The sequence below is a fragment of the Pelecanus crispus genome, chromosome 10 (assembly GCF_030463565.1).
Source record: "Pelecanus crispus isolate bPelCri1 chromosome 10, bPelCri1.pri, whole genome shotgun sequence".
Classification (NCBI taxonomy): domain Eukaryota; kingdom Metazoa; phylum Chordata; class Aves; order Pelecaniformes; family Pelecanidae; genus Pelecanus; species Pelecanus crispus.
Window position 1 is genome coordinate 16,242,580 of NC_134652.1, and position 12,987 is coordinate 16,255,566.

At 46.3% G+C, this 12,987-nt stretch overlaps 2 protein-coding genes across 2 annotated transcripts in view; both read right to left on the minus strand.

Annotated features, from left to right (window-relative positions):
- Positions 1–12,987, minus strand: part of OGA (O-GlcNAcase) — a 457,590-nt gene that overhangs the window by 350,277 nt on the left and 94,326 nt on the right. The window lies entirely within an intron of this gene.
- FBXW4 (F-box and WD repeat domain containing 4) overlaps positions 1–12,987 on the minus strand; it is a 62,202-nt gene that overhangs the window by 35,463 nt on the left and 13,752 nt on the right. The window contains exons 3-5 of the mRNA XM_075717666.1: positions 12,612–12,797; positions 11,298–11,430; positions 8,701–8,795 (exon numbers count right to left, since the gene is read on the minus strand). Coding sequence (XP_075573781.1) covers positions 8,701–8,795; positions 11,298–11,430; positions 12,612–12,797 — 414 coding nt within the window. The remainder of the gene's footprint in view (positions 1–8,700; positions 8,796–11,297; positions 11,431–12,611; positions 12,798–12,987) is intronic.

A 12,987-nucleotide genomic window follows, 5' to 3' on the forward strand; every position in this document is an offset into this window, starting at 1 on the left:
CTTCAGTGGTCAGCTGAGACCCCCACCCACTGATCGCCTTTGTATTCCCGGCCTTTGGACACACTGACAGGGCCCTTTATGAGACCCCAATCAAGACCCCCATGTCACAGGTACCTAGTAGAGATACCAGACCCTTTTCAAATGAGGAACAACAAGGAAAATATGCTGGCCCATTGTCCCAGCATGGCACCAAGGGAGATGAAAGGGACAGGCTGCTCCCTCTCCGCAGACCGCCTGCCAATCAACCCCAGTTATTAAGGTCACGATGTGGAAATTCTTTTGACCTACACCTAATCAAAGATGCACCAGGGCCTTTTGAGACAACATGGGGGAAGGTGGGAGGGCAGGCTTCCCCCCACCCTCCCCACCCATAAATACAGTGGAGCTTCCAAAGAGAATTTAGTAGGAGTTACCCCAGTTAGTGCCACAGCACACTTGCCCCAAGTACTGCTGGGGCAGCCAAGCTGGGCTCCATGCTGGCATCCAGCCTCAGGAGAGCTTAAATTAAAAGCCTTCCTCATTGAAAAGTTACAGACTGAGCAACACTGGAGGTAGCTCAGAAGTCACAATCGAGGACCCTGTGTGACAAGTACTAAGCATCCTCTTTCCCGTTCCTGATAGCTTTGGTTTGCACAGGCTGCGGGTTTCATGAAACATGCTCAGCACCATCCAACAGTGGGCCCTGAAGAAGAACAACTCAGGGGGCGTGAACCTATGAACCTTCAAAAGCTGAAGCACCTGGAAGAATGGATGGATGCCAGCCAGCAGCGCAGAGCAGACATTCTGGATCCCCGTTGCATTATATAGGATGAAGATACCAAGACGACGTTGATGGCAGTTCTTAGGACTATGCAGAAATCTCTCACAGAGAGGAATTAGGACCCACCTGCTGTGACAGAGCAATCAGATGGGTGGTAGAAAACAGTTAGAGCCTGGGTCACATGGAATCAGAGAAGTACATCCCACCACAAAGCTCCAGAGCACTTGGAATACGGACAAGATCACCTGCCCCGAAAAGTTGGTCTGTATCGCTCACTGTCTGACAGCCATCACCATACACCCAGTAACAGAACAGTTACACATGAATTTTCAACCTGACAACAGTGACACAAGAAGTGACAGACTACAGCCTGTGGTAGTTCACACAAAAGGGCAAAAAAATCTAAACCCCAGAACAGACACATTTTCCAGCATATATAGGAGGCTTCCACAAGTGTGTGATTTTGAATTAGGTCCTCCAGATGGTATAAATCATGGCCACCACTGGTACACATAAGACCAATCTTGAAGAAACAGAAACTTCTGGCACCCCTCTTGATGCACCATATCTACCAGCATGCAGGGAATACCCTTCCCAATCCCACTGCCAGCTTGCTGCTCTCATCCTGTTAGCATCCTTTAAAGCCCATCTGGATGAAGCTCTTAGTGAAAGACAAGCAAATGTGGGGTGGTGGTAGAGTGAAGACAAGAACGGCAGTCACAGCAACCAAGCTGCAGGTTTCATTATGCAAAACACTTGGCTCATGTGTTGGCTCATTTTCCTCTGCCTTTTATCCACTTTTAGCTCATGAAAGACACCAGTTCAGTGCTACTCAGAGTTCCCTAACTTCCATTAGAGAGCCTGCAGAAGATAACAGCCTCCCAGTGGTGACCAGTGGGGGTGGGAGACGAGAAGCAGAAGATTCCGAAAGAACTTTGGGACAAAGACTCATGTGTTTACATAAATCCTACTATACTGCTTCTCCACTGCAAGCCATTGTCATTCCTAAGACTGTCCCCTTGTTCCTTGGCTCTTATACAATTGTTGAAGCAGGTGGAAGACAGATTTTTCTTCTTGATGTTAAACCAACTAGCTCCTATACCAGAAATTACTTAACCATAGCAAGGCATGGCCTGGTTTAGGCTGTTGTAAGTCAAGATCCAAATGGACACTTCAAACCAGCTATCTCCTGTACCCTTACAATAAGGTGCAGTGCTCAGAGCAGACATGACTTCAGTGCTGCAGCATAGAAGAGAGGCAAGTTTCTTACTTCAGGGCAATATCCTCCACTATTGCCCTCCTTTCAAATGCCAATGGCAGGCTGAGGACCTCAGAGTGAATCAACACTCCTTTAGAGGGGCTAGGCTGCTATCTTAGGACACTACAATTCCACTTCCCACCTCGGGGCATGAGCTTGCATCCCCTGAGTGACACCTCCAGCCTCATCTGGGAGGAGTAACAGTGGAAGCTGAGCCTGGTTAGAGGCATCTGCACCTGGGGCTCTCACCGTGCAAGAAGGTCCATCCCTCTCTGTCCCTCCCCGCCCGCAAAAGCAGCCCTTTGAAAGGCAGGGGAGGGAACAGACACTGCTCTAATTGTAGGAGTGAAACCTGGCATCCTCCTGCCCATCTACCTTTGCACTCTGTTTCTGATTCTCTTTGAACCTCTGGTACAGCTTGTCAGGTCGCTGCCCTCCTGAGAGATCAGAAAAAAAAAATACAGCAGTGATTACTATTGTACACTGATTTGCAAGCTGGAAAAAGAGAGAGAGAAAGAGAGAGAACAGCCTCCATGTGTCAGGCTATGAAAGGGCTGTGACTGAAGCCGCCTGAAAAACAAACCCTTAATTTAAATGTTAATGAAAGTGCTGAAGAGACATCAGAGGCTTTCATTTCTCTACAAGGAGCAGAATCACCAGGTCTAGAATTTATGGCCCCCTTCACCTCCCCTCTCCCCTTCTCTGCTCCATCAGCCAGAGAAGTTAGGAAAGGAAAAAAAGCCCCTAATTTTAACATTAACTCCACACTTCCACCCTGGGATGCAATTGCTAAATTATCTGTTGGCAGGACACTGATCAAAGGTGGAAAAACAAAGGCACACTGCACAGCCAAGCAAAGGTAAACAGCAGCCAAGGTCTGGTGAAGTTACCTTCTCCCCCTGCGAATTTAAAAAGCAAAGAGAATATGATCACAAACTGGAAATAGAAACCTCAAACCATAAGGCTGCCAGCCCCCTCAACTAGGTTTCTTCTGTCACCTTGATTAAACAGACATGGATTCTCCTGTGCAAACCAAGCAGCACAAGAAAGATGCTTCCCCCAGCCTTTCAGAGACAGACTTACCCCTCAAGCAAAGGAAAAGATGAGAAAAATTGCACGGAGATTAAAAAAAAATTAAATAGGCAACACAGCTCCACAGGATTAGAAACAGATGTCTAGGTTCTAAGTTAGTTAGCTACTGTCTTCCAAAACCTACTCACCTGCCCACAACCATTAGTGAGCCAATTCACACAGTCATAGAAAATATACACATTAGAGTATTGGCCAAAAAGTGACAAAAAGGGAGCACGTCAGTCAGCCAGCTTTAGAGGGCAAAGGAAAGAAACTGAAATGAAGGAAGGTAAGTTGCACAGTTTCTCAACTTACAGAAGTATTTGCATATGTGTGTGTTTCTAGAGGAGAGGGAAAAGGGACATGTATGTTCATGTGTTCACCCATGTGAAGACAACCAAACAGAGTCATTATCACACAATTAAGAGGGTAAAACAAAGCATTCTTCCTGCCATCATCAAGGGAACAGTCAGCGCACACGGATAAGACACAGGTGTCATTTTAGCTCCAGAGGGGAGAAACTGATACTCATTTCCTGCTCTTCAGCTTTGCGGTGAAAGAGCACCAAGTCGGTTATGACTATTGCATATATCTAGAAACCCACATCCAGATCACTCTCCAAGGTCAGTAAGAGATGGTAGTTAACGCCACTACTAACTCTGCAAGTCCACCCTGGGATCTCACAGTTGAGCAGGTTCTTCCTGTCCCTGCTTAAGAAACAGCTGCAGGTCAGAGTCCCCTCTCAATTATTCAAACCAACCAGACTCTACAGAGATCCCCAAGGACAGCAAAGCTATTGCTGCCTGCTATTTTGCTGGCGATGCACAAACCAGAATAAAACCCAGTTACTTGTCCCAAGTCCTAGCAGACTCAGAGAGGTTAACTGCACAAAGCTAGGTCAAAACAAAGCACCACTACAGCCAACAGCTCATCTTGATATACAGTAGGGGATATCTGCTGATAAAAGTGGAGCAAGAAATGAAGGTGGAGAGAACATTATCAAGCATTTTAACTGCTGCACATTAGGGCTTCAACTGTACAGTTAAACCCACCGCAAAGTTGCTCTGACTCAAGTGGGTTGTTTTGCTCTAACACAATCTGCAAGATCAGATTGTTCCACCTTCACAAAAAGTTTCCAGATAACCATTAAAAAGAAGCCCTCAAAATTAATAATTTTGATTGTTCCCCGTGGAAGAGAGGCCCATTCAGTCAAGGTGCCTGTCAGTAACCCTTCTCTTCCTTCCTTTTCCCAGCAAGTATTGGGTATGTTTTACAATTTGTCTGAGGTTGTCCAGAGGCAGAGGTCTCCCCAGATATTACTTCCCCATAATACTCCATGGGAGAGGCAACTAGGTTAACAGAGATTCAAATTAGCATGTTAAAATAGAGGAGTCAGGTCTCAACTACAACACTGCATAATATAAGAGATAGAGCAAGCCTGGCTTTTTAAATTCAGCTGCTCACAGAACTACTAATTTTCCCTTAAATTAAACATTCAATGCAGATAGCTAGTCTTTGGTACAAACTTTCCTCCTCTCTGGAGTATGTCTGCACTTCACCAAGGCAACATTTGCAAGGAGAGATCCTGTACTGCAGTAGACCAGTGACACAGTTGGAAAAGGAGAGACCGTCTTTTGGGCTTACACACCCAAAGCACAGCTCTGCCACAATAGGGCACATTACAGTTACCTTATGTTGCCCCAGTTTGCACCAAAGGTTTCCTAGCTCTCTATCTAAAGCTGCACATTGAAAACCATTTTTGTGCTTCCATCATCTCTTTTCTTGGTTTAAAATCCAACACAGTTCAAGTACAACATGGGAAGATGAGCTCTCATGATAAATATTTTAAAATCTAAATAGCAAATGCCAGTGGCCAGACCCAGCAGGATAAACCAGCTTAGATTTCAATACTTTTTTTAATCCAACACCAAAGAATTTCTGAATCTAAGATTAATAACGAATTAACATCAAGGTCCACTTTTTTCTTTCCCCTCCAGTTGACAAGCTTCTCTATCATTAGGGAAAAAAAACTGCAACAAGTTTTCCCCAAGATAAAGGAACATTTCAGTAGTACAACGTATATCATAAGCCTTAGGTTTCTGCAGCCATAAATGCCAGGCAATTGGACCTCATTTTCTCCATAAACCTATCCCTCAAATTAAACAGTGCACAGTGGTCACTTCTCTTCCAGGGCTACTGCCACCTCAGGGAATCACAAAGCATGAAGGTGCCACTATTCCACTAGAAACCCCTGGGTTTGCCTCACTTCGCACATTTGAATTGGTCCACTGCACTCAGGCTTGCCCTGGTCCCTGAGCACACATAAGTCACTGCAGTAAGCACCAGTAAATGAAAGTTTAACATCTGCATGACGCAGAGTTCAAAAGGCAAATGAACTCAGGGGGAAGGGGGATTATAAGCAGCTAAGAAATGTGGTTTAGGGTACACAGCCTTCCTGCAAGTACAGAATTTTACTAATCTATGAAGAAGGACAGCTCTGGAGACCAACTGAAACAGTTGCTGGAGCAAGCTGAGGCACCCTATTTTAAGCATACTCTCAGACTCTTCTGTAGTCCCCGATGTAACAGGTCACGTGGGACCTGCTGTCCCAAGCACACCGACGAGCACAGCTATGCAGAAGACCTGCTAAAAACCCAGAAGGAACACAATGCCTTCCCCATCCCTGCTACCCTGCAGGGGCACTGTTAGGGATCCCCAAAGCAATGAAGCTCTAATAACATACATGGATATGAAGGCGCTTCCGTGGCTGAAAAGGTTACACAAAGGACGAAACACAGCTCTCCCCTGCACAGTAAGAGAAGATCCAGTATTCTTGGTACCCTTTTACTACCTTCTACCCTACTTAACCTCGCTTATAGGCATCATTCTGTTTGCAGACCCTCTGAGCATCCAGCCCAGCATCACTATACAAAGAGCAAGGAAGCCTTCTCCCTAGCTCAGCACATCTGCAGGAGGATCTCTGTAGTGCCACAGCAAAGCTGTGCACAAATCAAAGCAGAATACCCAAAAGAGATGCCTGAACCCAGAGGAGCCACACTTTAAGAGCACAAGTCTCTGAAGTTTAGTTTGGGCGTACAGGCACTGCATATTAGAGCAGGACTACAGCAGAGACAGCAGAAAACCCAGCTGTGGGTCAGGAGCACATGGGATACTTTCTAAGAAAGCTTCACACAGAGGGAGGTATCGCAAGAGCAAGAAGAAAAGTTTCAGTCCTGCCCATTAACAGTTGAAGTTCGGTAAGAATACAACCCTGACTGCTCTAGAGAGACTTAGTCCTGGCAAACCTCCAGCTCAGGAAACTGCAGCCTCTCCAAAGCACTTTCGAATGACTAGAGCTAGAGGACCCCTCCCTGCTTCTACCCCACTGTGCACAACTGCTTTGAGCTGTTCCTGAGCTCTATGTGTCCATAGCAGAGAGATCAGCACAGATGGGCCAAAATACTTAGGTGGTTGGAGCCTGATTCTACAGCAGTTCTACACCAGCAGAACTATTATCTCTTCTTATGGAGGAACTCTCAGTTTACAGCAGCACAAGAAGGGAGAATCGGGAGGGCATGTCAAATGTTTAGGAGGAAGTGGAGGTTATAGGCCACGTTCAGCCTCACTGAGGAACAAATGCATCTAAGCTCAGCGAGAAGGATGGGGACTGCAAGGGAGGAAAAGCTTCACACACAAGTGCATAGGGAATGCATACGGGTGAAATATGGGCTCTGCAAATAAAAGAGAAACCACAGAGCTCCCCAAAGCAGACCATGCTAGAAACCAGATATTATCTTTTTGATACTCATTAGACAGCAAGCAATAAAACCTATTAGTGAAAAATTCATCTCCCCTGCCCCTTGCCCTGGCCCTCCCCCGCCACATGCCCTCCTGCTCTGATCCTCTCTCTCTTCTAGGATGGCTGCGATTTGTTCTGAGAAGCGACAGGTTTATAGGTTAGCCGACACCTTCTCTCTGTGGAATTTTAATTAACTTCTCCCATCGTCAATATGTTAAGGAGCAGGGTTCCCATTATACGAGGTCAGCAGCGTGTTTCAGGCCCTGCTATATCAGCCATCAAATTGAAGAATTAATGACGTGGCTAATTGGCTCTAATTCCTCACCCCCCCCTCCCCAAAATATGGAGGTGTAAGGGGGGGTGGTAGGGTGGGCTAGTGGGGGAGGCTGGTACAGTCCACAGTCTCATAAAAGAATGAGAGTGCACAACTTAAGCCCACTTGTTCATGGGGTAGCTGTTCCACCACCTCCCATTTATCACTCTGCAGGGAGGAAAGGGGAGGTGGGGAGACAGTGGGTAAATATTGTGACAGAGAGTGTGCACAAGCGTGCACACCAGGGAGAGGAACACTGTCCTGACAAGAGGCCACCTCAGTAGGTCATCACTTAGGAGTAGGAAGCAGCATGCCATTGGGCTCTAACCAGCCATGGTGCTAGGGGCAGAGCCTGTCTGCTAGAAGAGAGGCCCCTGCGGCACAGAAGACAGCAAAGGGCTTCTATCTAACATCCTGCAGCAGCATTAACACACATGGCACTTCTTTGAAAACACTATCTGTCTCAAATACTCGGAGCAATGGGACAAGGGAATCAAAAATCATAGTAGGCCTCGAGGGTCATTTCCCTGATAATGCCATTAGCTCCGTACCACTAAGTTTCTGCTGCCTGCAAAACAAGCTTGGAAGTCTAATGAGGAGAGCAGTTGTGGGAAGTATTTTGGTTTTGCACAGGCCTAAAATTCACTAGTTGCAGGTATCACATGGACAGCAACAACAGCTCTTCTTCCCCCGCTCCCTTGAGGAAGGCTGAGGAAGAATCTCTCTTGCATGCAGACCACCAGCTTAACAGTGCACCAAAGAGACAGGTTGTTGCTAGCCGGTCGAAGATTTTAACAGCAAGAGTTTAAGTTTCTCAGATTTTCACTTCCTCAAGAACAGAAGCACTTTGAAAAACACCCTAGAAGACACTGGTGTAGATACTGCCCTTGCCTCCCATGCTGAAGTTGTAGTTGTAGCATTATGCCCACGCTAGAAGCACAGGGCTACAGGCAGTAGAGGCTGGAAAACCTCATCCCTGAACTCCACTTCCATCTTTCCCAGTCCAGCATGCTCAATTTACCAAGAAAACTGAGCACTAACCACTGCACACAGCTCCAAGCTAGCTTCCCAAGCAAAAAAGCAGGGACCTTTTTTCTTGGCATCTCTTCTGCCAGAGAATGAGAACACAAGTTGGCACCTTTTCAGTACAGAAAACCTCAAGAGGATCCAGCTCACTGCTTCTAATTAGCAAGGCAGGGTAAGTCAGAGAGTCTGCTCTGCAAGTAAGAATGAACAGGTCCCACCTGGGACAGTAACAGGATCACAGGGCTGTTTTCACAGCCTCTTTACGAGGAGACCACTCAGATGTTCTGGGGAACAAAGACCACAGGCTCTTCCCTGAGTTTCTGCTGCAGGCACAAGCACCTGATCAGCCTCCACCCACATCAAAAGTCCCTGAGGTGTCACACAGGTGCCTTGGAGAGATTTGCAGATACACAGCCTAGTCAACTCCTCTACTTCTATCTGTTGGAAATTGGGAATAAAGAGAGCTCAGTTACCTTAGTAATGGGCTGATAGCAATGGACCACACTCGATCCTCTGTCTGCACTGTATGTAGACACTGCCCAACTCTGCCCGCGGACAGGGACCAAACCTAAAGAGAGAGATTCATGTTATGCCACATCACCCAGAAGGTGCAGGAGGTAGGATGCCCACTGCTAACATTGTGCTGGAAGAGCTGCCAAAACTACCATGCTCACCTTCCCCAAGATCTTCTCCTGGAATTCCCATTACTTATTTTTGAGGAGCAGAGCCTTCAATCACTGGCAGAAACAAGCACTTAAAGTTACACAAAGATTCTGCTTATAAGTGTGACCTTCCATCCCACTGGTAACAGAGAGAGTACCCCCATTACCACATGCTTTCTAGGGCAGCACTCAGAGACTTCTCATCTTCTGTAGTTAAATAAACAAGAAGTGGGATTTGTTCAATCTCTGCTGTTCTCTTCAACAGTGTGGGAAGACTCCACCATCCCTGGAAAATTTCCATTCATATTATCTATAAAATTAATTGTTTGCTATCCTGTAAAATAGTTTTTTATAAACCCACCCCCTTCTTACCAGGTTTCTTAAGTGTACCCCAGGCTATTTTCAAACTGGCCCCCCCTCGCTCACTGACAATGTGAGAGAATCTCTTCCCTCCCCCATCTGTGCACATGCACATCCCCTTCCACCAGTTCACCACACGCACACCCCCTCTTTGTTTCTGGGTCCTAATAAAGTCCCTCAGGTTCTTGCTGAGGCCTCTGCTTGGGGCCCTCATTTTCCCTGCTTTGCCCTCATTCTTGGCCCACAGGACTCAAGCCCCCCAGTTCTCTGTAACCGACCCCCAATGTTTCACTTCAAGACTTCAAAGCTGGGAGTGCCCTATTTGTTTGTTTGTTGATAATGCCCAGGATTGCAGGCTATTCTTGTCAGCGGGGAATTTAGCACCTAGTGTCAGCAAAAGCAGCAGAAAAGCTTAACTCTTTTAAGGCATCCCTATCTCCTACAGGTTAAAAATATTGCTCAGAGCGCACTATCTGGTGCCTATCACACAGGAATGTACATTAGCAGCTCTTCAGGGCTTAGTCCTAATCAACACTCAGCAGAGCCCTCAATAGCTTAGACACTTAGAGCCCCTTTAAAAGGCTGGTAGGGATTCCCTTCCACCCTCCAAGAGTCTCATTCACGTAAACAAGGCTGCCTACAAAAGAGATGATAAAAAAAATAAGAAGTGAACATCCCTAGAGCCTATGCTGTGGGGAGCACTGAGTGGGCAAGATCTTACACTAGCTCCAAGAAAAACAGCCTTAAATTCCCCTCTGGCCTTCAGGAATTTGTTCTCAAGGTCGGGAAGGTCTGTCCTCCAGCTGCCAGGGAAGCAGCAAGGAGGCACTCTCCCAGCTAAGAGGCTCCACAGACCAGAGCAGCCCTGCTTAAACATGAGACAAAGCAGCATCAAGGCCTTGCTCCCAGGAGGCAAGCAGCATCCCCAAGAGCACCCTTTGCATCTGAACACTGCTCTACTTGGGAGTGATTTTACCCAGGAGTACGCCCATACAGAGGGACCAACAAAAACAGATAGGGTCATGTTGCTCAGCAGTCTGTCAGATAGTTACCCATTACCATATGGGTACATACCACTTCCTATAAAACCTTGAAAGAGACATTTAAGTCCTTCTTTGCCCAACTTCCCATCTTGCAAAACAGCAACAGCAGTTTTTCCTCTTACCTCCATTAATGCTCTACAATATGTACCAGGGACCAAGAGTATCCATCAGCCTACCCTGAGCAACAGCCAAAGCTTTCAACATACAGCAACCACTTCTAACAATGCAACAAGTGAAGATGCTACAGGTACTGCATCACGCTAGCAGGACAAGGGTGAAACACCTACGCGGAGTAAACTACTAAAACAGAGCTGGCTACAGCTCAGGAGAACAACTCTCCAGGTCCATGCAGGAACACAGCACTGCCAACCAGATCCAGAAGGACAAAAATCAGCAAGGTCCTGCCTCAAAAAGAAATAGCCACAAATTATGTGACAGGATTCAGTGATGCCAACTGGAAGAGAAAAACGGGAGCTAACAGTATTCATAGTCTAACTTCACTCCTGGTTTGCAAACCAAGAACCATAAAAAAATAAAAATAAAACAACCCCAAACAAACCACAACTCCACAGATTTGGAAAAGACATCATGCTATCCCTGAAAGAGACCAAATATACAACAGAGAGTATGTGAAGCAGCGCTGCATCACAAAGCAAGGATGTGCTTGAGATACATACAGCAAATTCCAGGCTAACTAGCATGGATCTCTCACAGTTAGACAGATGTACAGTGAAACAAGCAAAACATCAGCTGCCACCTTCTGCACTTCCTAGTTTAAACCAGCAGCTGATGTCATAAAGTAATGACAAATCCCTTTCTTAAAAGCTTGGCACAGCAAGCATCTTTTCAGAGACATGAGCCTATGCCAAGATACCGAGCGCTCCTCCTGCAGACGCACAAGACATTGCTCACAACTGTTCTGCTGACACTTAAACATTCATGGCATGAGACCTCTGAGGTCACCTCTGCAGCAGCACCTGCAACTGCTGGAACATCACTGCTCACCTTTGCTGTTCTGTCCCGGGAGCCGCTGACAATGAGGCCACCTTGGAAGTCCACACAGTTCACCTCCTGTTCATGCGCAGAGAACTTCACGCTGTAGGAGCCATGGATCTTGTGAAGGACAATATTTCCATCTCTATAAAACAAATCCCCAGGCAAGGAGTCTGTATCAGCTGCATCTCCCTTGGCCACGCACTTTCCATTAGTGCTTAGGAGTGCCACAGAAAGACCAGGACTGATCTCTCATGGGATCTGAAATTCATGCAGCGTTATTAACCCTCCACTCCTCATGCATCACCTGTTCTCTTGCAATCCCACATCTGGCCAGTCAAAGCCTGATCTGCCGCACATAAAAATTTTCCTGGCTATCTTTCCACCCTCCACTTTGTGTTAAGCTGCAGAAACTAGCAGAGCAGCCATTCCTCCTCCTACTGCTTTGAGCTTGCCAGAATCCTGGCTGGATGCTGAATGGCTGGAGTAAGGGAACAAGTGAGAGGTCATTCTCACCCATGTCCAAGCCTCAGCTTTTCATTCATTTCAGAGCAGCCGTGCAGGGTATCGTGCTTTGAATTAACTATAGAGACATTTAGACTTTTTTCAACCAATACAGTTACTGGAATTTTAAATGCATGCCCTCATTTTCACCTGGATTTTGGGCTACAGTTCACAGGGGACAGTCTCAAGATATCCATGGCAGACAGCCATGCTTGCATCTCCCAATTCTGTGCTTAAGTGCTGTGCATATTAATAGCTAAAACTTTATAAATAACAGTTCTGTCATTTGCTGTAATTGAAAAAAGCCAGTCAAATGCAAAATGAATTGGAGAAGTGTGTGTGTGCTGGAATGCTTGGCAGTTTTACCCCTCTCCACAATTATATCAGTAGGTCTAACAAACATATACTTGTCTCTAGAAAGCTTTATGCACCACTGAGGTCCCAGTTAACCAGCAGTTCTGAATATTAGAACACAGTCTAGCTACTTTAACAGGGAAAGAAATGAAAATTGCACAGTCAGGTCAGGATTGTCTGATCAGTCAATCCTGATTAAACAATCCTGTGGACATCTACACAAGTTCAAAAGAGAAAAGGACACTTTATAAGGTCAACAGCATGAGACTCAGCTCCTCCACTGCTGCAGTAGAAGCTTTTTCAGGACAGAACCAAATCATAAGAGAAGAAGCAGCAGCAGCAGTTGAACACAGCCAAGCATGAGGAGACTGTGTAGCAAGACTGACCCCTCTGCTCTGGGCTGAGTTACACAAAACCTTTCCAACTTCACTGCCACACTCCTTGGGCTCCTTCATTCACCCAACTTACCCCCCTCCACTGACGATGTTGGAGTTGACAAGAACAAAGCGACATACATCCTCCTGGTGGCCAGAGAAGATAGCTTGAGGGTGACGCCGCAAAACTGTACCATCTGAACAGAGCGGGTAGGCCTGGATGTTCTCCGCTTGAGACAGGTATAGATACTCGCCATCCAGCTCCATCCAGGGCATCAAACTGCAAACAGACAGCAGGTTGCGGGGGTGCAGGGGTGGGGAGAAGAAAACAAAACAAAATAAAAAAACCTGATACACAAAAAGAAAAAAAAAATTGCATATGTAAACATATCCACAAAAGCAAATGCCCACTCAAGAAAACTGTGAAGTTGGAGCTGCTGATCACATGCAAAAGCAGGGCTTAGTATAAT